The 25,047-nt window shown below is 49.3% G+C and overlaps 1 protein-coding gene across 1 annotated transcript; it reads right to left on the bottom strand.

Moving 5' to 3' along the window:
• Nucleotides 1–300: 300 nt before the first annotated feature.
• On the bottom strand, nt 301–22,238 carry Mturn (maturin, neural progenitor differentiation regulator homolog). The gene is made up of 3 exons (XM_052720076.1): nt 22,000–22,238; nt 15,604–15,726; nt 301–5,426 (listed from the first exon to the last, which is right to left on the bottom strand). The coding sequence occupies exons 1-3, from the start codon at nt 22,159–22,161 to the stop codon at nt 5,316–5,318; spliced, it is 396 nt and encodes a 131-aa protein (XP_052576036.1). The 5' UTR covers nt 22,162–22,238; the 3' UTR covers nt 301–5,315.
• Nucleotides 22,239–25,047: the final 2,809 nt, after the last annotated feature.

Genomic DNA, 25,047 nt, shown 5'->3' with positions numbered 1-25,047 from the left:
TTAAACTGTCACGGGACACCAGATTTCTGTGCCACAAAAGACTCCTAACTAGGTCTGCAAAAGGGAATTCTGACCTACGAAACTAGTACTAGTTCAAAGGGGGATGAAAAACTGCTAATCACTAGCCAGAGCATAAGTTAGATGCACGTTCCCAAACTCATTAATTACCAATTACCAATCTCCGATGTAACTGGCCCCTCCCCTCCCACATCTACGGTCCTTGCTTTTCAGTTATAAATCACATATAGTATTCTGTAGCTAAAATCTGTGGAAAGAGTAAAAAAAAAAGGCAAATACCACCAGGGCTGAAAGGCTCTTTAATAGCAAGCTTATGGTAATTACATCCTTGGGTGTGGTCCTTGCTCTCACGGGAGGGAGGGAGGGAAGAGCAGATGGGACAGGGTGCTGGGAAAATTTACACAGTTCTGTCTGAAGCATCTAAGAAAGGACACAGTTTTTGGCAATCCATTTCACAGTTTGTCATTTACAAGAGAGCTCTCTGAAAGGAAATATGAACTCAAAGAAAGCACACACATGTCACAGGAAAAACTCCCAGCCTGAAAACCCGAAAGCAAACAACAAAGCCCATTGCTTTTGTTTCTTTTGATTTGCTTCTCTGGAGACGGCTGACATCTTGCTTGTACAAAGTAGCACTGGATTGTAGCTAGGTTTGGACTTACCCAGCACTGAATGTTTACTTTAGTGCCTTTTAGAAAGCTGGCCTTTGTATAGAGCATTGGTCTAGGCCAGTTCGGAAGGTACCTGCTAAAACAGAATCAAGACACCACAACGAAAGGAAAAGCCCAGGGAAAGGTTTAGGAAGAGCACACTGCCAGCTTTCTCCCTAATACCGAACAACCTGAACACAGTCCAAAGCAAACTGAGTGCTGATTCCTGTGTAGTTTGGTACACTCTTGAAGCTGCTTGGAACTATTCAGTGTTGCAGTGTGGGGAATGGGGTTTCTAACATGAAATGCTCACGGCTGTTGCCACAGACCACGGGCTGCCAGCGTTCTGGCAAGTTTTACACCTACTCTATATGACACCTAAAAGATCTCGGCTTCTCAAGTCATACTAGTTAACCGTTAAACCAAGGAAACTCACTGAGTTCGGATGCAAGAGGAGTTTCTAATGCAAAAAAAAAAAAAAAGTTCGTATGCACATCTGGAGATGATGCAACAAGCCATGCATGCCATCTCCCTCAAGGCTTATTCGAGGGACAAGAGCCTCCGCTGGAGTTTCGCTGACAACCTCAGCACCAGTGCAGGAGAGGGCAGGTATGGCTCGTGTTCTGCCAGCTGCAGCCACAGCCGCTCTGGAGCCTGGACTCTTGAAGGCGTGCTTCCCTGGCTAGCGGCTGATTTTATTTTTAAGGGAAGGACGTCTACCAGGTGTGCAGGACACCTGCTGTGCCCTTGGCTGGGCAGGGGGCATTGTGAAAGTCACAAAGTCATCACTAGCACCCTCTAAACATCCGGTCTCGGAGGAAAGCAGTTCTCTAGAGACAGCCAAGAAAACAAGTTGTCCTCTACCCCGGGAGGTAAGCGTGGGCTATGTGCTTTGTTTACAATCCAGATGGACTGAGACCTAACTCTCTTAAGGTCCCTGTTCATCTCCTCCCAACCCACATTAAGTCCCCGTCCATTCCTACATTCCTCTCACTATTTGATTAAACTGTTTCCCCACTGGTGAGTTTTAACATGCAATAACTAAAAATTCCGCTCTGGGATCACAACACCCTGGACACACTCTTTGTGCTCTGAGAAACTGAAACAATATTCAGAGACATGCATTGTGCTAGAGAACAGTTTCTGTCTGTACTGAGCAATGGTGTCACGCCCAGTGGGCTCCAGTTTTACTTAAGCACACTGCAAAACCAGTTCTGGTGCCAGCGTGCAAGGACAGTCTCATCATGGAGCACGTTTTGTGCTCTGGTCATGGAAACACAAAATGTACCACACGCTGCAGTGGGGCCCAGGGGTCACAAAGTCCGCGTGCCGGACCCCAAGTGGTGCCAGGCACGGCATGGGGCTTCGCTACCCTCCCTGGCTCTGTACTTGGATCCCTGAATCCTGCTCAGTGCTGTCACCAGGCAGGGTAAAGTAACCAGGCAGACAGGAGAAAAATGTCTCCCTGGGTCAGTCAGCGCTAGGATCAGGCTTTGTAATGTTGTCACGGCATAATTCAGACTTCACAGCTGGGCATGGCACAGCTCAGCAAGCCATCAGTCCTTCCCTCATATGTTCATTTCCACTCTGTCTCCGCCCTCTACCTACCAAGGTTCCACTGTCGATTTCTCTTTCCAGAGTGACAAGATAAGCAAAGTGCTCATTCATTTCCAGCTCTTCTTTGTGCCAGTTTCCCCTCTGGGGTTAACTGCCAACCACCTCCAAAGCCTTCAGTGGGTGGGGGGTGGGGGTGGGCAAAGAGCAGTTTTACCCACCACCAGCAGAGCGGGTTCAGCCGAGGCAAACCATCTACAGGGCCCTCTGGTTACCCACTTCTCAAAGCAACAGAATTTCACCAGTTGCCTGGGATGGAGCCCATGCCAAGCAAGCTCCAGGGATCTGGACACCCCCTGCCACCATATTCTAAGGTAGTAGCATGGCCAACATCTTAAGGACACCATCTTTGGCAAAATCCCAAATGATTTTCTTCCCATGGCCCTGACTGTCCTCGGCTGTTGCTCTTTTGCTCACATACTTCCTACAGCAGCCGCATCAGGACAGCGTTTTAAGCTAGAAGAGCAAAGTCCCCTGCTCTGTAGAAAAGTTACATGATAGTACCACGTATATTTGGTCAAAGTTTAAATACGTTTTTGATAAAAACCCATCTTATATTAATGTTCAAACACACGTAAATTTAGGTTTGAAGTCTCTGTGTATAAAATTCCAGGTTACCTCATAATGGAGCAAACTGATGTCGTGCAGTCAAGGGCTGAGTCCAAACTAGAAGCAAGTGTCTCTCCTAACTCCCAAAGACCCTTCTCTCACACCATGGCTGCCACTGGAATGCCTCTGACGTCTTGGGAAGGGTCACACTTGTCTCACTGTGGAGCTGTTTCCAGAACTAAACACAGGCTGTTTGCCTTCAGCCCTAACTGGGATGTGAGCATCGACGGTACGGGTCGGAGTGGGTATGTGCATGCCTGCGCACACAGGTATGTACTGGAAGGGACACACACAACAACAGAGAGAAGGAGGTTGGCAAGGACAGCGAATTTGCTGATGTATGTCTGGGGGTTTTGTCGTGGACATCAGCCACATCCAGGGATGTTCTCTCTTCCTGACCACTGTTCAGCAGCCCACTGCACCACGAGGGGTCTCAGCTCAACTTGTACAAATAGAGAACACTAATATGATAGTACCAAGTATATTTGGTCAAAGTTTAAATACGTTTTTGATAAAAACCCATCTTATATTAATGTTCAAACACACGTAAATTTAGTTTTGAAGTCTCTGTGTATAAAATTCCAGGTTACCTCATAATGGAGCAAACTGATTAGGTATCTTCTATTGACCTACAAAAGTCATTTATTTGTGTGGCCTATCATGTTAAAATGGAAGTTACCTGCCCTGGACCGTATCTACAAGATAGAGAGCTCAAGTCTTCCAGCTGTGAGCAGACCAGTGTGGGTGGCGGGGGCGGGGAGATCATGGGCAGGACTGGACCTCACACCCTGGAAGGAGCACTGTCTGACTTCGCTAATGGGCTACTTCAAGGGAAGTCACTCGGCTTGAAACTAACCATTAATAAGTTTCCTCCAGAAGATGAGAACACAGGTACAGGCACAAAAGCACAGATGGAAACCACGATGTGACGTCACCCAGCAACTGAACTCTGCAGTGCACCAAGGAGCAGGGGGACCCTTCACGGTACCACTGGGCTAAACAGAAAATGCCCAGACGACATGTCAGCCATATACACAAGCTTCTGCTACTGTGGGTTTGGTTTTGTTTTAATTTAAAATACTGATGACATAACCAGCGTGTGTGTGTGTGTGTGTGTGTGTGTGTGTGTGTGTGTGTGTGTGTGTGTGTGTGAGAGAGAGAGAGAGAGAGAGAGAGAGAGAGAGAGAGAGAGAGAGAAACATTCCCAAACTGGATGTATGGAGGAATCAAGTGCTGTAAAGGGGGCTGTATGAGAACCCAAGACATGGAAGGGTCTCACAACGGCATTAGAGAATGTCCTGGTAAGTATTTATTGGCTAAATGATGACAGCAGTTACTTCTGGGAGTTGTTTGTGTGTCCTGATCATTAAAAACATTCTTTTTTAACCAAGCACTTCCCTAATTAAGATTCTCACTTTCATGTCACTTTAAAATTCCACTGCATGTAGGTTCCCTAGAGTATTTAATTATAATTTTAAATAAATTAACTCAGTGGGAGCCTTCTCATGACATTCTCGAAAGAATAAAAGATTAGGAAAGTAAAGGATTTCATTATATTAACTTTTTTTTATCCTGCTTTATTTTCCTATTAGATTTACTCTATGGCTTCAAGGCTTAAGGGGCACTTACTCGGATTCTGGTTGTCTTTTGCCATCTCATCGTAAAGAGAGATAGTAAAGGTTTCATTTTATATGCAGGTTTATAAACAGCTTCAAGGAATCAATAATTGATATCTTTGACCCCATCTATACTTTCCACTATTAGAATTTAAAAGTGGCTTTGGAATTAGCATGTTTGAAAACGATCGAACAACCATGAAACATTTACACTAACCAGCGGCTGGCTGCCACATACCCAGGTAACCAATTCAGCAGCGGCGAACCTCTGCAAGGAGCCTCGGCCACCCTCACCCTCTGCATTTGTCCTTGTGCAGTTCACGACTAGATATTAAAACTCATGCTTTCTAAGCAAAACCTTTCACTACGGACACTTAAAAGGTACATAAAAAGTACAGGCTGCATTTCTCCTCTGTCATGCTTTTCCTCAGCAAGGTCACCTGCGAGGACTCAAAACACATCCTTAATACATTCCGCGTTCTCTACATTCCAATCAGCAAACGTTAATTCTCCAACATAAACTCAAGAGGGAACAGGCAGCCACAACATGGACTCTAACTTCAAAGTGGCAAAGGCTACCGAGACATCTCCATAGAAACCCCGCCAAAGCGGGGCAGAAATTCTGATCACTTCTGAGTGAAGCGCATCACAGATATTGTGTGGTCATTTAAAAGGTATTTCATTTTCACTTGGATGTCAGGAGCCAGATGTCCTGTTTTGAAGATCTAATACAAAAGGCTACCCCAGGATCCCAGGACCCCATTGGCAGCACAGGGCTTACTCCCCTTCCAGAAGGTGACCTAGGAGTTTATTGCTGACTGACCCCCATTTGCGGGTGGTCCGCCTCTGGCTCCTCTTCCTCCACATCTGCATTGTACTCTTCAAATGCATCGTCTTCTGCATCTGGAAGCCCCAGCAGCTGCAGAGAAAGAATTGGACAAGAAAAGCGACAGCTGTAAGCATTGCCTGGACATCAGGTGGAAGAACAAAGGCATGGCACCCAAATTCACCTGCACCTTGAGGGGCTGAACAATGCGAGTGCATCCCTGGACCCAACTCCCCATCATAGCTTTACAAACGTCAGAAGACACATTGAGTCTTCCTGGGTTATCAGCTTCACTGGCTACCTCAGGGAAGCTCTTCTTCAAGTGTCAAAAAGCTCAGGTCCACAAACCACATCTGTACGGTGTGTAGCTGGTGTGTTGGTGACTCACACCATGAGCAGTACTAGGGTCCCTTTAAAGTGTCCCCAAATCAATCCTCTGCTTTGTTTCTTCTCCCCAAACACATGGGGTTACTTATTAAGAGTAGCACATGGACAAGATGCTGAGACAACTAGGATGTTCAGTCGCAAAGGGTTAAATGTTATGGCATGTTAGTAAGATAGAATCTTACATATACTTTAAATTGAATTTAAAAATTATTTCATGATATAAAAGGCACATAAACATGAAAAATGATAAAATTACATTTTAATTAGGATGCAGATTCTCTTAAAATTCATATGGATGCACAGAAAAAAAAAGACCGTGATTAAACATATTCAAATATTGAGTGTTCTTTAAATTGTTACATGTATTTACCTTGTGCGTTTGCATGCATGTACCGATGTCACAGCATGTGTGTGGTCACAGAACAATTTGCAAGAGTTGGTTCTCTCCTTCCACCATGTGAAGCCTGGATATAAAACTCAGGTCCTCAGACCTGTCAGCGAATGCTGCCACCCACCTCACTGACCCTCTCTACTTTTTGTAAACATTTAGCGTGTGTGTGTGTGTGTGTGTGTGTGTGTGTGTGTGTGTGTGTGTGTGTATGTGTGACATAAAGTTTCTATAAAAGTGGGATTGTGGACAACTTTTTTCCATTTCATCTTTAAAAAATGTTTTTTTTTTTTTTGGTTTTTCGAGACAGGGTTTCTCTGTGCAGCTTTGCGCCTTTCCTGGGACTCACTTGGTAGCCCAGGCTGGCCTCGAACTCACAGAGATCCGCCTGGCTCTGCCTCCCGAGTGCTGGGATTAAAGGCGTGCGCCACCACCGCCCGGCTTAAAAAATGTTTTTACATTTATTTTATGCACATGAATGTTTTGCCAGGATGTGTGTGCACTATGTGCACACACAGTGCCCACAGAGGTCAGACTAGGGCATCGAACCTGCTGAAACTGGAGTTAAGGATGGTTGTGACCCACTGTGTAAGTTCTAGGAATCAAACCTGGGTCCCCTGAAAGAGCAACAAATGCTCTAAACTATTTCCCAGCTTCCTTTTCGTCTATGTTCCACAAATAGTCTATGACTATGATCAGGGAAGCATGACAGATTCAAGATAAATATTTTCAATTATGCACATGTGTGCATGTATGTGTTTGGGTTATGTGCAATTGAGTGCTGCTGTCACTGGCCATTGGAGGTGTTGGATCCTGTGGAGCTAGCGTTATAGGAAGTTGTAAGCTGCCCCATGTGAGTGTTGGGAATCAAACTCAGGTCCTCTGGAAGAAAAAGCACTCTTAACTGCGGTCATCTCTCCAGCCCCGTGATAACATTGGTCTTTCATCAGAAACTGAACAGCACTAATCAGCCATGAGCAATATGAACCCAAATTTGTTGCTGGCAGAAAGCCACGGCCTTTAGTGCTCCTGGGCTTTTGCATGTGATGACTGGGTGAAGTGTGGCCAAAAGACTTTCCACACAGAGACCTCAGACTTGTCACCTTCAGGCCTCTTAACTAAATGGCCCTAGTGACCTAAACTTCAGGTGCATTAAGACATCAAGGGTAGGCCTGCTCATTTCTCATATGGCTTCTCTATCACCCCGCCATCCTTCCTCCATTCTTCCTGTGGCTCAAATAGGGGAACAGGAAGCTAGAAGTCCCAACTAAGACAATGCCTCTACTCTACAACTCTCACAGTCTCAGAGCCCTAGGAGAGTATGCAGGACAAAACCATCTGGTCACAAGTCAAGATGGCCACAGCCAACTGCAAATGTGTGCTGTCCCTGTAGAGCTCACGGCTACCGATGTCTCAGAGAATGACTGCTCACTTGAAGGAAAGGACATGGAGAGCCCTGGCACACGGATCTCATGTGCCCTTGGAAGAAAAGAGAAGCTCCTTTGTGTTTTCACTGTCTCCTCACACTCAATGAAAGACAAGATAAAGGCGCCTCCAGAGAGAGAAGACAGCTAGTCACAGTGAAAGCTGACGGTGGTCAGTTTGAAGAGCTGCGGATGACACAGCAAAGTGGAAGTGTTAAGTGAGAGGAACGCTGCAGCAGCAGCTTCAACATCATCTCAACAGCTGGAGAGGAGACACAGAGCACTGAAGAGCAGGCGGCCACCAACTGCCAAAGAGTCAATGCATCTGCCCCCCACCCCTTCGTGAATCGGATGCAGCAACGGGCCACTTGGAGTGCTGGGTTCTGGAGGATTCTGAGGCTCAGTGGGAAACCATAGTTAGCCAGGACATTCCTGGCTAAGAATGGTATAGCTGATGCATATTTGTACATACATGTATCTATGATGATTCTTCCTCACAGGACACTTGGGTTGTTTACTCCAACTCAAGCTATAGGTAGCTCTGAGTCCTCTCATGGACTCGGCACGCCTTGCTGAAGTAGATCCAGCAGGCTAATTGGCACAAACCATACTCCTCCCTCTGCTCACCTCCCTACCTCACCCTTTCCCATGACGTCAAAGCACATGGTTCTTACTTTAGAGAACCAGCCCCAAGGGAAGTCTTCCCTGGGGCAGGAAGCATCCTCCTGCTTATGTGGAACTCATCAGCCCCTGCGGTTCCAGAGTGGGGAAGAGAAGAGGCCATTCAGAGTGGCTCTGGACTTCTAAGGTTCCTTGGTACAGATTCTACAAACACAGCGTGAGGCTGGAAGATGGCACTTGACCTGCAGTCTGGTAACCTTTGACCTTGGGCACATACCCTTCTCTGGACAGCGATGACTTGGACATTGGCTGGAACCCAGGGAAACTCAAGCTCAGAGGCAAAAGCAAATGGCTACAGTCTGCCCACTGTCCAGCCTTACAGACAAGCATCTCGTTGGGCTGTGAAGGGAGTTCCCACTGCCCAAGTAGTCTCCTTCTGCCTTTTTCCTGCCGTGCTGGCTCTGGGAGGTCCTTGCTGTGAATGAGCATTCTGGGAAGCAGGAAGAAAGGAGAATTCTCTGCTCGACTCTGGATTCCATCCTCAGACTTGCACTTAGCACTCCAGGGAGACAAACAAGTTCGCCACACTTCAGACTGAAGGAAAACTGTGTGTGCCTGGTGCTATCTCAAGCAGCTTTACATGTGGTTCTCAAGATCAGGGGATGCTGCCAGACTATCCAGAGTCACCTAGGAAGATGGCAGAGCCAGGACTCAAACTCTGGTGACTGGCCTGCAGTCTTCCCACACCTACCCACCAGGCTGACTCCTGGGGAGAGATGCCTGTCAATGCTGTGACCGGCACTTGGAAGTTTCCATTTTTCTACTGTGCAATACATGTTTCCAGAATCTATCCCAGTAGGAAATATACGCAATTAATGTTTACATTATGACAACCTGGAAGTACATGCAGCATGGCAAACTGCCAGAATGAGATCCAGAAGCTTGTTCATACAGGTGTGGAACAATCCAGCACCACTGTCACATGCCATGGGTGGTGGAGGATCTAAATCAGAGGTGGGATGACAAACAGCTGGTAAAGAGCTGGTGCCCTTATTGTGTGACTGTACTGAATGTTTTGTTTTTCCGAGACAGCGTTTCTCTGTGTAGTTTTGGTGCCTGTCCTGGATCTCGCTCTGTAGACCAGGCTGGCCTCGAACTCACAGAGGTCCGCCTGGCTCTGCCTCCCGAGTGCTGGGATTAAAGGCGTGTACCACCTACCCGCATGTTCTTATGAGAAAATACAAACGGCAAAAACCCAGCTGACAGGCCTGGTATGTCTAAATGATTCCTGATAGTTACAACTGTGCAATCCTAGTTCGCTGATTTTTTTTTTCTTTCTTTCTTTCTTTTTTTTTTTTTTCAGCAGCCTGGGATTCAAGTTTCTGTTCATTGTGAACAGGAAAACACACTGGCATTCCCAGGCCTTGCTGACCACAAAACTCCCTTGGAACAGTCCACAGTCACACAGATAGCTAGGTCTACCAGGCCATACTGGCCTCTACTGGAAAGGAAGAGCTGCCAACACTTGAGAATTAAAGTTCTTTAGGCCCTGGTCCCCTGTGGGACTAATTTCAGGTCCTGTGGACAAAGGTGCAAATCACTTGAGGCTGTGGCTGGAGCTCTGGGCTGGCGTCTTTATGCTGGGTGAGAAGGCAGACGTGGCCTCTAGAGCACCCCTGGATCTTCGACGGCTTCCATGTACATAGCATGTCCTTGGGGCTTCAGGCATGCCTGCACACTTCTTCCAAGGGAGAAGCAGCACTTCTCACACTTAACTGTGTCTGAATCACCAAGAACACTACCTACAATGCGGATCCCGGCTCAGTGGGCCTGGGGGAGCCCTGCATTTCTAACTTGCTCTAAGGGGGTCCAGAAGCCCGTCTATGGACAGAAGACAGGCGAAAGCATTTGGGGGGTTTGAAACTGTTTGTCTTAAAGCTCACATTGAGTTGCAGTCTTCTCCATATGAGAACGAAGACGGAGAGGCAAGATGGAGTCAGATGGGCAAGAGTGGTCCATGCGCTGTTACAGGGGCGCTGTCCTTCCGAAATCTCACAAGGGTTTTTGGTTTGGTTTTGGTTTTGGTTTTTCGAGACAGGGTTTCTCTGTGTAGCCCTGGCTGTCTTGGAATTCACTCTATAGACCAGGCTGGCCTCAAACTCAGAGCTCTGCCTGCCTCTGCCTCCTGAACACTGGGATTAAAGGTGTGTGTCACCACTGCCTGGCTAAAAAACTGACAAGGTTTGAAGGTCCATAACATGAGCAAAAGCAAAAAAAGAAACCAAAAACCAAACCAAACCGAACCAAAAGATATGGAAAAGTTCAATTTCTAATATTTATTGTCATTCATGCAAATCCACATGGGCAATGTTTTTCTTGGCCTCTCTGTCCCACTTGGGCAAGCTCAGCACCAGTGTGTTCTTTCATTTCTTCAAGGCTCCTGACCAGATGGCAGGAGCAGAAGCAGAAATGGCACTGTTCAGGGCCATAAAGGAGATGTTCTTGTGTGGAGACATCCCTGGCTCCCCGTTCCCCGGGGCCACTGGATGCAACCCAAAAGCACTAGTCTCCCTCAGGCCAGTGTCCACTCAAGGGAGTGTTCTTCCGGTAGATTCCCTTCTTGAGAAAAGAAACAGTGTAACACGGCATCCTCAGCAAGAAGACTGGGCCATTCAGAGGAAGGAGCCATGGGAACCACAGGAGCTAATGCCAGGCTGGGCCATCACAGCAACATGAGCCAAACGAGCGTTCAAGACTGCCACAGGCACAGCTACAGGACCGACCGGGGCTGCATGCAGCAGAGAGGGGAGCCATCCTCATGCTCGTGGACCACCTCTTCTCTCCTGCTCTGCTTGCTCCCCAGCAACCCAGTCTGACACTCATCATCAAATAAGGGATGGAAACGGGCAAAACTGAGTGGCAAGGTCACCAGCAACGAGGATTGATATCACTGGCCCATTATCTAGGTCTATCATGCGATGGCCAGCAACAGCCACCCGACAGTCACTTAAGTGAGGAAAATGTCTGTCCACATTTACCAGCGGTCTCTGAAAGTCATTACCAGAGCGGTGCTAGTCTCGGGTGGCAACAGCGAGTGCCAATGTCATCTGCATTCATCTGACATGCTAGCCGTGAGGAGGTAAGAATCAGGCCTGAGATCCTCCTTCATGAGGCCGGAGGCTCGTCCAGTGGAGAGAAATGGTGGTCACGTTAGGTGAAAAAATGGACAGTTGCATCCAGTGACCACGCCCCTAGGCCAGGGCAGCTGGACTTTGACAGTCCTGTGTTCATGGTCTGCTTTAAACATTGCCCATGGGTCCACAGGACAGGGAAAGGGTGGCTGGCCATGTTTTGAAGATGGGAACACAAAGGTTAAGAAAACTGCACGAAGCCACAGAGCAAGGGACGGGGAGTCTATCCTGGGGAATCTCCTAGGACTCAGAGCCAGGCAGCCAAGGCGGGCCCTGCCTGGGTCAGCTCTCCTCCTGCTCCTGTGTGTAGTGGAAGCTCTGCAGGGAGGCACTGTCTGGTATTCTGATCCTCAGGGAAGCCCCTCCCTAACTTCTGGCATTTCTGACACATGTAAGCAATCTAGCCTTTTTAAAGTCTATATTTTCTGATTATGTGACTATGACAGAAATCTTAGAGAACAGAGAAAAGAAGAAAATAAAAATCACCCACAATCCGGAAGCTCTTCAGTACATGCCTTGGAGTGGACATTTATTTATTCTTTATAGCCTGTCACCTCCCATGTATGGATTTGGTCTCCAGTGAGCTCATTACTTTGCAAAAGCCAATGTTGACAATCTTTTTCTTGACCCCTCCATGACCTTTGAAAAGTCCCTTATTCAGCCAGATATCTCAGTTAAACGTGTTGAAATCACTTAGCAAAAAAATTTTTTTTTCACTACCAAAACCCTTAATTCACCACATCTAGCCCCCACTTTGCACCAGTGTTTTGTGAGACGTCCTCACCCTGTACACACCAACAGTAGCATCTGTTTGGTGCCTGCTAGGCACAGAGGTCACTCCCAGCCAGACTGCTGCTGCTGTGAAGATTAAATAGCTTAGAAACCCTGAGGTAACTACCTGTGTCAGTTTCCTCAAATACAAATGGAGAACCCGAGAAACAAAGGCTAAACTGTCCAAGGCCCTTAGCCAGCAAGAGCCAGAACTGGGCTCTGAAGCTAAGGAGCCTACACAAGCAGCTTGACGTACATGTTCACAACCAACCTCTCAGAAATAGCTTCCCGAAGAACCCACAGAGTGGAAGGAGCTGACGGTGGGTGGGCATCTCGGCTCACTCTGCGCAGCATCTCACAGGACACCTGATCCAATACAGGCTCTGCCTTGACCCCGGCTTCCCCTCTTCTGTGGCCATTGCTCCTCCTAATCAGTGTCCAGATGGCAAATGCTATGCCGTCCTTTATAGGACTTTGGCTACAGATGACTAGCACTTTTTGTGGGAAATATGATGAATCAGGAGAAACACAAAAGGAGTAGGATGACCGAAGGGGAGGTGGGGGAGAGCAACTTTCTTTTCAGAGATCCAATCAGATTTCAGTGTGTGTGGAGTGAGGCTCTGTGGTATTATTTTAGTGTCGGAAGTGCAGTTGAGAGGGAAGGAGCGCAGTCCACAGACACAGCTCCAGGTGGCATGGCCTTGGGGTGACACTGCTCCTCAGGCCATGGCTGCCATGTGCCCAGCTTTTGCAAGGTCAAGCAAACCAGAGTTGACTGGGGTCCCTTGAGGCAGCAGAAGGCTACAGAGAGATAAGACCTTATCTCGGTGGAGAGACCTCACAGGGCAGCGGCACATGACCTTGTGAAAACAATCATGGCTGGAAGTGGGGGCACAATGACCTTTTAATGTCCCACATCTGCACACCCGGAATGCAGCCAGCTTAAGGCACAGGTGAACGTGTGATGCCGCCATGCACTTACTGACGGGCAGGGGAACGCAGCACTGGCGTCCTGGCTCACAATCCTAACGGGATAAACTCTTCTCCAACAGGCCCTTTCAACTGGGACAGCAGCAGCCAGCCCCTGCCCCTGTCTTCTTTCCAAGCCAAAGCTCCAGACAGAGGTGAAGGCAGGGGGGCTGAGGGGTACAGGGTTCCCCACTGACTTCCCAGTCCCACAAAACTGTATTCTAACAGCACCGGGCCCATGTGTTCCCTCCTGCAGCCCTCCCAGCCTCAGTCTACCAACTGTGAAGTTCCTTCACCACACTGCCCAGAGACTCAGGTTCCATCTCTCTCTTCATTTTCTCACACTCTACTTCAAGCCAACAGCGAGGCTGCTGGGTCTACTTTCCAGGCATCCAAGGACCTTGTTCCACTTTTGCTATTTTTGAGCTGGCCTCACGTCTGCCTCGAAGATGGCACTGACTGGTTCTTGCTGCTGACAGCCAATCTGAGCATTTTAGTCTGCAAGAGGGGACCTCTTAAAAGAGGACATCATCATGGCCTTCCTGCTCTAATCTCTTCAGGCTCTCCATGACCGGTAAAGCCAAGTCCTTCCACAGCTATGAGACCTGATGTCCTCCTGGACTCCCCTCTCGCTGTGCCCAGATCCCCAACTCCAAACCCTATAGCTACATAGACACCTCCTATACCTTAGGCTTTCAGACCTGTTAGTCTTTGCACCTGGACCCCGCCCCACCCCACCCCCATTGACTCTCCTCATGATCATTGCTGACTCCAAAATTCCCTTCTCACTGAAGACTCCTAGATCTCTTCCGGCACCTTCAGGATAGCACTTCTTACCCCCATCCCTGAGTTATTTCCCGCCTTCTTGGTACCTGCTGCAGACACACTGAGCTGTTCTTGCTTACCTTATCTTCTCCAAGGGGAACACAAGCTCTTTTTGATCTCTGATGTTCACCTCCCGACTCCCATGCTAGGACCAGAGCGGGAAAGGGTTCGCCCGGCTTGGTGGGCATTTACCACACGCTCACAGCAGACCGAGAGGGGGCACACTGGTGCTTTAAAGGCATAGTGGCTTAGACAATTAGCAAGCAAAAGAATGGAAGGCCAGATGAATGGCTGAAATAAGAGAATGAAAGCCACTGAAATTCCCTTTCTCATAATGGTGGACTGAACAATTAGGACCATCCCTTCCATTGAGAACAGCTAAGACATTTTCAAGCATTTCACATTGAGCATGGAAATTGCCTCTTAAGTATGATGAGGCCTTGGAAGCCAGAGAGGTTGGTTTAATCTGACTGGGAAAGCAAGAAAGTATATTGTAGTTTTAGACTGTTCTAAGAACTATGAAGAAGGGAGTCAAAACCTAGGGCCCTCTATGGGAACAGACTGCAACAGGGTCCCCACATTAACCTGGAGGCCCCCCAAAGGCCCACACTCCTGGAACAAAGCTGAGATAAAAAGAGAAAAGTTCTGAAACCCGACTTTTCATCACCTCTGGGTGTGTCTGGGAACTACAAATCGAGGACTGAAGGCCACCTCAGGCTGACAGGGCTCTCAAGTCCCGGCAGGGCCAACAAAAGTCCTCTCTGGAAGGTACTATCATCTTGGGCCTCAATCTATTCCTGTCCATGAACCTGACTTTAGACAATGCCACCCACAACTGCTGGATACCAGAGTGCCAGCCTGGAGGCAGGAAAGACTCCAAACACTGACTAACCTTGAGATGTCGGAAAGGTGGTTGTGCAACCGACCTCCCTGGACTATAAAACAAGCTTGAAATGCTCAGCAGAGAAGTAGAAACAGAAATTCCACAGCATAGCACTGAATGCATGGAATATATTCACGGTCAGCAAGGAAGCCAACAAGGGTGGGGTGTGTCGTGATGCTAGGGATGTATGACTCTGGAAGAGAGAGGGAAGGAAGGAATCACCAAGCTAGGGGAGAGTATTCATGTCACATGTCACCAGCGATCATGAAAGCAGACCATCAGCTTGCCACAGAAACTATAGAGTCCGAAATCCCAAGAGGGGAGGCAAGCAATATACAAATGTTTTTGAGAACTGAGACAAGAATCAGTATCCAATGCTGCCCTTCTCCACAGGCACAAATGCGGACAAGCTTTATCTGGATTTCCAGCTACGTCCCTGACTCAAGCACCGCTGTGATAAAACAAAACAACAAAACAAGCAAAAAACGATACCGCTTCCAGGTGGATTTCCAGGTCTCCTGGGTGCGAAATGGACTACTCTATTGTCTTGTAAGGGCTCTGTTTGCTTCCACCCCATCAGTACTTCTTAATTCAAGTGATGCTAGAAAGAGCCACCATTCCTGCACCCAACAGCCACGTCACATCCCACCTTCGGCCTCCCAACACTGGCTGCCATCTTTATACTGCAGGGCCAACAGCAGACAAGAGAAAAACAGTCAACCTGGGTTTGCCCCCTTTCCCGACCATCCCTGCTATCCAGGTGCCATTACAGAGGGGTCCAGGGCGGCTTCGGAAGCCATGCAGCACCTACAGGTCTGAAGGACTTGAAGACTTTTTCCAAGACTTCATGGAGCGTCTTCTTGCCGCAGGAAGAGATGTAATCCTGTGCTAGCTGCAAGAAGGGCAGGCAGTCCTCGCTCTCGCTCCACACGTGCTGCGGCCCCAGGAGGGCAAGGAGGAAACAAAGAACAGAAATCATTACCCCAGAGTTGTAAAGAACCGCGCACTCAAAGTCGGCCTCCATTACAGAGTGAAACCCACCCACTCGCTCTTCATTGGCTTGCGTGGCAAGGGATCAGAAAATGCCAAATCCAGAGAACTCTCCCAAGCTTTGTGGCCTGAGTCCCACCTGCTCTGTCTGCCATCTGCTTACAAGTCACCAGACAGCAGGGAGGCAGACAGACATTGCCCCGGCTCACCAGCTCCAGCAGGTGCATGAGGCTCATTTGAAAAGAGGAGGGAGGAGAAATCAGAGCCTGGGCCTTCACATTCTTTTACTTTGCCTTCAGCTACAGCTAAAGAATTAATTAACCATAGCTTGTAATCATGAACTTGGAACAAGGTGTTCCCTCTGCAGATCGCCCCAGGAATGGGGGTGCTGGTAAGTTTCTTCAGAACGGAACAAACTTAGGAGAATTTGCAGTCAGTACTGAGTCACTGGGAAGCTAGGTCATCCTTCATGGCACATTAGGTGGGCGTCCTACCCAAGCATCCCTGATCAACCTAGCACATGTGGACAGCAGCCTGCATTTAGGGTTTGCTGCTGTGCCTGAGGCTGGGGAACGTTTCTTTATGTGAGGAAATCCATCTTATCACGTCTTTAAGACTAAAGCAAGTTTTTCCCATAGTGGCCAAAGATCTAGATGCACTAGAGAAACAGACTGGGGAGGTCTGGATGAAGAAGCTCTACTTCTGCAGAGCCAACCAGCCAGGAACACAGGGTATCCCACAGGTACCAAGGGTCTGTCTTGGGGGTATCAACTGATGAGACAGTGCTGAGGCCGGGGAAAAGGGAAGGTGTTTGGTGGCCTGGAGGAGGCACAAAGGCTAGGCAGGAGACAAGACCTAGTTAGGAGAAGGGCTCCAGGGAGTCCATGTAGTACCACCTGCCTGCTTCTATTCATGTACATAAGCAGGGCATCACCCTAGGGAGTTCGATTTGCCATCCCATGAGCATATCTCATTGCCTTCTTTCTCACCACAGGATGCCTAAGAGCTGTGTAGACACAGCTGGGGTCTAAGTGAGGCTATGACAACTGAAAAAAAAAAACAAACCACCATTTAATAACTGCTAATCGTCTTACAGCTACTGTACTTAAAAAATAAACAGTATTTGATTTTATTTAAACTACTTCTTTTCAAAACTAAAGGTATCTAGCAGGGTTAGAATACAAGACAAGATGACCCGAGAGGTAAGTCTGAAGTGTGTGTGTGGAGAGTGGACCGAAGGAAAATAAAAAAAGGAAAGAAATACAAAACCAGAGGTGATAAGAGATTTAAGCAGCCAGGTGAGAGGGCAGAGCCTGCAAGGGTCACGAAGACAAATGGTTGGGTGGCTGAAACCCCGAGTCCTGGGCCAGGAGGTACAACCGCTGTAAATGCCGCTGGGAAAACGCTCCAAGCACATATAACCCAACACCACATCAGCCAGGGAAAAACTGCAGCAGGAACTGGAGAGGCTGGCTGCGGCCACAGAAACAGCTTAGCTGGGAGTGTCGGACTGAAGAATACTAGCTGCCCTGGGTACAGACGGTGCTTGGAGCCCTTGGGGACAGTGGGCTGCAGGCCTCCTGTAATGGCAGGACATGCCAAGGAGGCCGGAAGTGACACGGAGCAGGCCTCTGCAGCTTCAGCAGTCACCTGGAAGCTTGTTACAATGCAGATTTCCAGGCCCGCCTCCCAGAGTTTCTGATTGGAGGTGGGCTACATTTCAAAACTTTTCCTGGAGAACTCAAGCAGTTCCAGTACTGACCAGAGCCACGAGCTGCATTGAAGTGGCCTCCGCTGGCCACACCCCGGGCAGTCTGCCTCTCCCACAGCAAACGCCCCAGGTGAACAGGCCTTCTGTGGCTCTTCCTTCTGTTACAGCAGGCTTGAGCTCACCCAGCTAAGACAACACAAGCATGTCACCCCTCAACAGGAAGGGGGTGTGTTCCACTTTCTGTACAGAGGAGATCTGGTCATCAGAATGTGACATTAAATCAGTACGATAACTCAATCCTGCTGAATTCTTCTTGTCCTGACGGGCGCGCTGCCAGACTTCCTGTATGGACCGATGAGGTCAGGAGGGTTTGGCGTACACCCCTGACCCTTTCTGAACATCTGTGGCCTGAGCTCTGTGTCTCTCCCATTGCCACGTAACTGGTCTCCTGTAGTCGCAGGTTCGGAGCCAGGGATGTGACCTAACTAGGATGGGAATTATCTGAAGAGAAAAGCAGCGGCCCTACTGAGCGCGCAACGTCTGTACGGCATTATTCCTGAACAATGTAGAACGACGTGCACTTACTTCACACTCCCACGGTACTAAGTAGTCTAAGACAGTTAAGGCATACAGGAGAATGTGTGTAGGGTGTGTGCAAATATGTCATTTCACACAACAGCTCCGAGCAGCCTCAGATTTTTGGCATCTAAAGAAGGTCCTAAAACCAACTTCCCCATGGACCATCCGAGCTGAAGCGCAGAGTGTCTGCTAGTCTTGCTCTTTTTGGGGGGGTGCGGGGGTGGGTTTTTGTTTTTTGTGAGACAGGGTTTCTCTGTGTAACCGCCTTAGCTGTCCTGGAACTCACTTCTTGCTCCATTTTTAATTGGTGTCTCTTAATCTAAAACTGATGTCTGTCCGCAGAGCAGACAGAACACCAAAACCACAAGCCACCTTGTGGCACCCAACGTACTTGCACACCCAGAGGGCAGAGCATGGTTAGCCATAACCAAGGCAGTCTGCTCATTGTGTGGAGCATTCTGTCCAGGAGGAATCTGAGGCTCAAAAGGTTAAGTAACTTCCTTGTGGCTACATGGGCAGCAGAGGGCAAAGGGCACCCCACAGGGAATCTGCATGCATACCCTCAACTGCCTCTGTGCAAGCTGCTTAAGGGAGCTTTGGCTCAGCCATGTGTAAATCACAGACAACAGTTATTCCCAGAGGGGGGGTCTGAAGATCACAAGCGTCTGCCTGCGAACTGTCTATCATTTAGCAGATAATCAGTTAACTGCTTGTTCCCCATTATTTGGACCATAACACCCCAATTTTACCGTCTTCAAGATTAGCTGAATACCACGACTGTTCTTCCTTGAAATTACCTCTATCAATAAGGCAACACCACTGTGCACATGACTCTTCATACAGTGCTCACAGTAATAGTGGCTTATAGGAGGAGTATCCCACTCTGTGGATGGGGAAACCAAGAGTAGCAGGCAAAGAGAAGCCTTTTCTCCTTCACACCATCACAAAACCACAGTGCAATCCCATTTCAATACACCACAGAGACATGCTGACAAGTGAGAGCTATGGAAACATGTATTTAAGAGTTGATCAGAGTCCCTCCGTGAGCACTGTTTCTTTAATAATATGACTATTGTTTTGGTTTGCCACCTTCTGAGGGCTGGGCTCAACCACCATGCCCAGCTCCAGACCATATTTTAGATCCTTGAGAGAGACGCTGGTGGTAAGGTGGCAGCAGGGGCGGTGGTGGGGGATGGGGGTGGGGTGGTCTCAAGCCTGTATGTGACCTGTCTCCTGGCATTTCTAAGTTCCTACAACACAAGCATTTCCTGCCTGAGGACCAGAGAGACCTGAGGATCCTGCCCCCAGTTGCTGGGGTTATAAATTGGTTTTTTGTTTTGTTTTGTTTGAGACAGGGTTTCTCTGTGTAGTTTTGGTGCCTGTCCTGGATCTCTCTCTGTAAACCAGGCTGGCCTGGAACTCACAGAGATCCACCTGGCTCTGCCTCCCAAGTGCTGGGATTAAAGGTGTGTGTCACCACCGCCCGGCAAGGGGTTATAAGGTTTTATATGGGCACTGGGGATCTGAACTCAGGTCCACTTGCTTTCACAGTCATGGAGGGAAACAGGAGGGAACCGCACACGCTTTGCCCACAATGCTGGCACAACTCTGATGATCTGGACCCAGGAAGAGGGCAAGAGAAAGCTAGGTTTTTAGAACTGGGGCTAGGATCTATCATATAGATGGCAGGAACGTTTACAGTGATTACAGCAACACAGGCTCCCAGATATGAGCGCCGAGCACAAGCTAGATGTGCTCTCCAGCAGCCCTGCCAGGCACTGACAACAGGCTGCTCATCACTTTAAGGCAGGTAATAGGAGGTCACAGCTGCTTAAGCTGGCAGACAGGAGTTCAATGATGTCTCCAAGCACAGACAGAAGTGGGAGCTTGGATGTCTGAGCAGACTCAGGGCTGCTACATAACTTCTGAGCTAGCTAAACATCCTTATGGGGATGATGCCATTTGTATGCTGGATTTAGCCCTGACCCAGGAAAGACCAAGCCCTCATTAATGTTTGTAAGTTTTTCCATGATCTAAAACTTTGTAAATTGAGAGATGCCACGTAACATTCTTATGGTTACCAAAATCTTCAAATAGCAGAGATACCACTTAACTCAAATTTCTTCAAATGCTTAACAGATTTTCCTAGAAAAAAATGACAAGACCCAAGAGGCAAGCACTTAGCACACCCAATCTGGTACAGATTTGAGGAGCACTTTGGCTAAGAAAACACCTGTGGTTGGTCTCCAGAAACTTTGAGAAAGTGCTAGTGTATCCAAGGAATGGTCTTCTCTATACCTTATCCCCTCCTTCACATGGTCAGCCAACACTTTGCTTATGCTAAAAACAGCCGATGTGCGTTTACATGAATCAATAACTTATCTGTCTCCCCTGTGAAAACGGTTCTGTGATAAGGTATTATTTTTGAAACAGGATCTCAGGATCCTAGGCTGACTTGGAACTCACTAGGTAGCCCAGGAAGACCTTGAATTTCGACCCTCTGCTTCCACCTTTTAAGTGTAGGGATTACACCCCACAGACACCCCACCTCCACTTTGGCAGTGCTGAGGCGCCAACCCAGGGCTTTTCACTTGCTACACAGGAGCTCTACCAACCGAGAGCTACATCCTTAGTTCCCAGTAAGGGTTTTTAACAAAGTGCGTGGGGAACACCAGGTTTCTGAACTGGACGTTTGCGGGACACGTGCCGTGCATCAGCCTGCTAGGTGTACCTAAACAATTGCCAGAGAACTGGTATCAGGAAAATAATTTTGTGGATAGGCAACTCAAGAAAAGACAAGTGGACAGAACTCAAATCTAGCTGCCACCCAAAGCCAGGAGCATATTGGCCAGGTACGCATCAGTCTACACTTGTCCTGTCCGGGTTTGAGAAAGGTCTCGCTGACTTCACTGTGAACTGTTCTACAGGTGAGATATTTATTTTTGAGATAGGGTCTCAGGGATCCTAGGCTGAACTGCCCGTGGATAGGCTGGATGCGCGGAGCCCGGGGTCCATGTCCAGCTTTGTCACTCCACCTGATGAGCCAAGCCAGTCGATGCACCGCCCCATCTCCCTCCGCAGAGGCAGCAGCAGCGCCTGCTCCAGCCTCAGGCCAGCGACCACACGATAACCCTCATTCCCAGCTGCCTCCATCTTACATTTGGGGACTATTATTTATAGTGCTTACAAACACTCCATGGCGCGCCATCCCTGCCCTGCCCCCACGCCTCCCATCACAACCTCGTGCTCTCTGCATCCCCTTCCTAAACTGTCAGCGCCAGGATCCCTAGTGGGCGGGATGCGGGCCGAAGGCACGGTCCTGGTCCCTCTGGGCCGGGGTGTGGGTTCTTCCTCTGGAAAAGCGGAAAGGCCTCGGTGGGGCCACAGCAGCCTCATGGCTGCCCAGAACCTGCACAGGGGACACACACTTGGTGGCAGCTCATTGAGGAGCTAGGGAAACGTGGGACCGGGGATAGGCGTGCCCCCCACCTCACGAGCGCGCGCGAGTGTATGCACGCGCGTGCATTTTCAAGCTCCAGGGAGTAATTCCGCAAATAGGGTCCAAAAGATCTAGCATTGCGGGTGTAGACAGAGGCTTTGTGTCCTTCCGAGGGACTCGCAGCTTGGGGCGGGGGCCCTGATGGGAGGGGCAGCTGCAGAGTTGTGTCTGAGATCCCGAGGGGGAAGAACACCTCCCCCGGACCGGACCTTGGATGTAGACGCAGGGGCTGTGCGCCCCACCCGGAGGATGCCATACAGGGACTCCCTGGGGATGATTTGAGCCACGCGTCGGGCATGGCGTGGTCCGCGGGAGGTCGCCACACCTCGGCTCGGCGGCCCCGGGTGCCCAGCCGCTGCCACTCCGCCCCACCCAGCCTCCCTGGAGGAGCTCGGGTGCAGCGCAGCTCGCCTTCCCCAGGTACTCACAAAATTGTCGCCGCAGCCGTTGTCGGGACACAGCACGTAGAAGGATACGCCCGGGTCGGCATAGAAGTCCATCCTGCGCTCGGTCTCCTCGGCGGCGATGAGCTCGAAGGGCGTGCAGGAACACCACTTCTCCGCGACATCTGCCAGCTTCTGGAAGTCCATGGCGGCGCCGCCCGCGCCTCCTCCGGGGCTCGCGGCTCCCGGGTCTGTTTACACCGCCCGCTCCGCCTCCGCCCCGCCCCCACCCCCGCCGCCCTTCTTGAAAGGAACCCAAGCACCCGGGGGCCCCGCCAGCCCCGGGCCGCCCCAGGCTCGTGACGTCACGAGCCCTGGCCAATCCCCGGAGCCCGACCCGGCGCGGCCCAGAGCCCGGTGACGTCAGGGTGTGGGCGGGGCGCCCGTCTCCGCAGGTGGCGGCGGGGTGGGGCGGGGCTGGCTCCGGCCCCTTGGTGTAGAGCCAGAGTGGGAGGCTTGCTCCGGAATCCGGAATCTGCTCTAAACGCAAGAGTCGCTCCCAGAACTACAGACTGCTTGGCCCTTACCAGGGCTGATGGTGGAGGTGCTGTGAGAGCCTAGGAAAACAGCTTTGCTATCTACAGAAACCAAAATTCAGTCCTCCAAGGAACCCTGAATATTTTCTAGACTGATTTGGGAGGAAGTGTGCTCTTACACGCACATCAAGTTCAGTGCTTTTTACAAATACCTTCGCTATGATTCGGTTTGAAATCATGTTGTATGACCTAGAATGGCCAATTGTTATTTTTTTTGTTGGTTTGGGGGTTTGGGGGTTTGATTTTACATTTTGAATTCCTGGAGATTGTACCCAGGGTCGTGTTTTTCCTATACCGGTACACTACCACTGAGCCACATCCCCAGCTCGCTGGGAAAGCACGCAGCCTGACCATTGACCACACCTGTTGAATGCTCTGGCTGCTGCGTGCCCAACAGACACCCTGGATTACAGGGAGTGCAAGAGTCCTCATCTGAACACTCGGCTTCTGGAAGGGACACATTAAATAGCATCCATTCTATAAACATCCATCAGTGGTTGTTTTTAAAGTATGCCTTGCTAACTGGAGCTGTGAACACGAGTGGTAGGTCTCTGCCGTAGTGAACTGCTAACTGGAGCTGTGAACACGAGTGGTAGGTCTCTGCCGTAGTGAACTGCTAACTGGAGCTGTGAACATGAGTGGTAGGTCTCTGCCGTAGTGAACTGCTAACTGGAGCTGTGAACATGAGTGGTAGGTCTCTGCAGTAGTGAACTGCTAACTGGAGCTGTGAACACGAGTGGAAGGTCTCTGCCATAGTGAACTGGCAGTCTGGCCAAGTCCAGCTAGTACACCAGAGGTGGTGTTCTACGGTTGTCTGCTTTGATTATTTCTGGGGCAAGGACTTTCTTTCTCTTGGCTCCCCTTAGTCAACTGAGGCAGAATCCCTATAGTGTATCCATCAGGCTCTGAGTGAAGGAAGAGACAGTGAGCAGCCCAAAGGCATCCCGCACAACACAACTTTCTGGATCTTTTTCTTTTCCTTAGCTGTCCTTGTCTAGAACTTCACCCTTAGAACAATTCCCTGATTCCACCTGTCTTCCCTGAAGCCAGTTTAGTTCAGTGGAATATCTGTTGGATACCAAAGATTCATGAGGCACAGCTTTGCCCTCGAGGAGCATACAACTCTACACAGAACCTAAACAGCCCCTAAGATTTCTGTCCCCCTGGGTGTATACACAGGCCCACCAACTAGCCTGTCAGATGCTAATCTAGGTGCTGTGCTGATTTTGCAGATGCACTTAAGGCACTTAAGATAGGGAGATGATCCTCTGTGAGCCTGCTGAGATGAGCTCTTAAAATGTGCCGGGTACATCCTGGAGAATATCCAAGGTGTCAAGGATTCATCACTAGGGGTGGAGGTGGGCACCTGGCTGGGAACAGGTGTAAAAAACAATCCTAGCCAACAACCAGTAAGAGAGCAGACTTCAAGAAGGAACTTAAGTTGACTTTCTCTCAAAGTTTCCAGACAAAAACTGTGTCAGGCTGATGCCGCAGAATCACTCTTGAGATGCCCTGAGCCAAGAAGCTAGTTATGCATGACTGAGCTGCATCTCCGCTTCCAGAACTGTGGACCACTAAATGGGTGTTTTAAGCTGTTGAGTTTGTTTAAATTTCTCTTGTAGTAGTAGAAACAAATAAAGGGGCAATGAAAGAGACCGGTGTCAGTAGAAAGTGATACCGAATATGCTGTTACCAAGTTGCAAAGCAGGCAACACAAGGATCCCGAGCATCCTTCCAGTTTTATCTGGTTCTGTCTCTTTAACTATGTGTTAATCTGGAGGGCAAAACCGCCCTTCCTGGGGGGCACAGATGGAGAAAGGAAAGCCTACAGGCGGTTCCCCTTTGGTCACTTACTGAGTAGTTAGTTAAACAGCTTGTCCATGTATCACAGCCCAAATCTGTTCCAAAAGTGTTTCACTGAAACCTCCGTTTCCGGCGATGCCTGGAAAAGGGACCTCTGCTTAGACAAGATCATCAGCCTTCATCAAGTCTCCACCTCCTTGGGCTGGTCCTGGGGGGTCCTGAGGGCGGGACTGTGTCCACTTCAGAGCTTCTGCCAGGCCTTTTGTGTTGTTGGTGGGTGAAGGAATATCAGGGCCTACAGAACAGGGCCTTTTCTTGTGTTCCCATGAGCCCATTCCCATGGTCTGGAAGTAGAAGTTTATTACTACCAGTGAGTATAGAATTGAGCAGTCTTCACTGTACTTAGAAAAATACTTCTGCTCAGAAGCCTTGCTGTCTTTAAGAGTTGCCGCCTGGCTTCTGGGAGCTGTGCGCTGGGAAAAAAGAAAATACAGATGCATACTCATGGGCTGGGTGGTCTTAGGAGCTCCGTTTGGAGAGGCAGAGCCTACCCTACACTCAGGCTAAAGCCAGCTTTCCACCCACCTGGCTCTTCGGGTCTCTGGGTTTTTAAATCTCCATTGAGTAAGGCTGACTTTAACATACAAGTGGACCTCCGATTACTCCCTCGTGGCCAGTCCACTTACTTAGTCTA

Source organism: Peromyscus californicus, unplaced genomic scaffold (genome assembly GCF_007827085.1).
Source record: "Peromyscus californicus insignis strain IS unplaced genomic scaffold, ASM782708v3 Scaffold_6__1_contigs__length_162567912, whole genome shotgun sequence".
NCBI classification, from domain to species: domain Eukaryota; kingdom Metazoa; phylum Chordata; class Mammalia; order Rodentia; family Cricetidae; genus Peromyscus; species Peromyscus californicus.
The sequence above is the reverse complement of the archived record's forward strand: the minus strand, read 5'-3'. Positions and strand labels throughout refer to the sequence as shown.

Excerpts from the sequence above, each read along its gene's own strand:
- Mturn (XM_052720076.1), bottom strand. The coding sequence starts at position 22,161 with ATGGACTTCCAGAAGCTGGCAGATGTCGCGGAGAAGTGGTGTTCCTGC. Across the intron at positions 15,727-21,999 it reads ACGGCTGCGGCGACAATTTT|CACGTGTGGAGCGAGAGCGA; the intron begins GTGAGTACCTGG and ends CTGGGGCCGCAG. Across the intron at positions 5,427-15,603 it reads TCTTCAAGTCCTTCAGACCT|CTGCTGGGGCTTCCAGATGC; the intron begins GTAGGTGCTGCA and ends CTTTCTCTGCAG.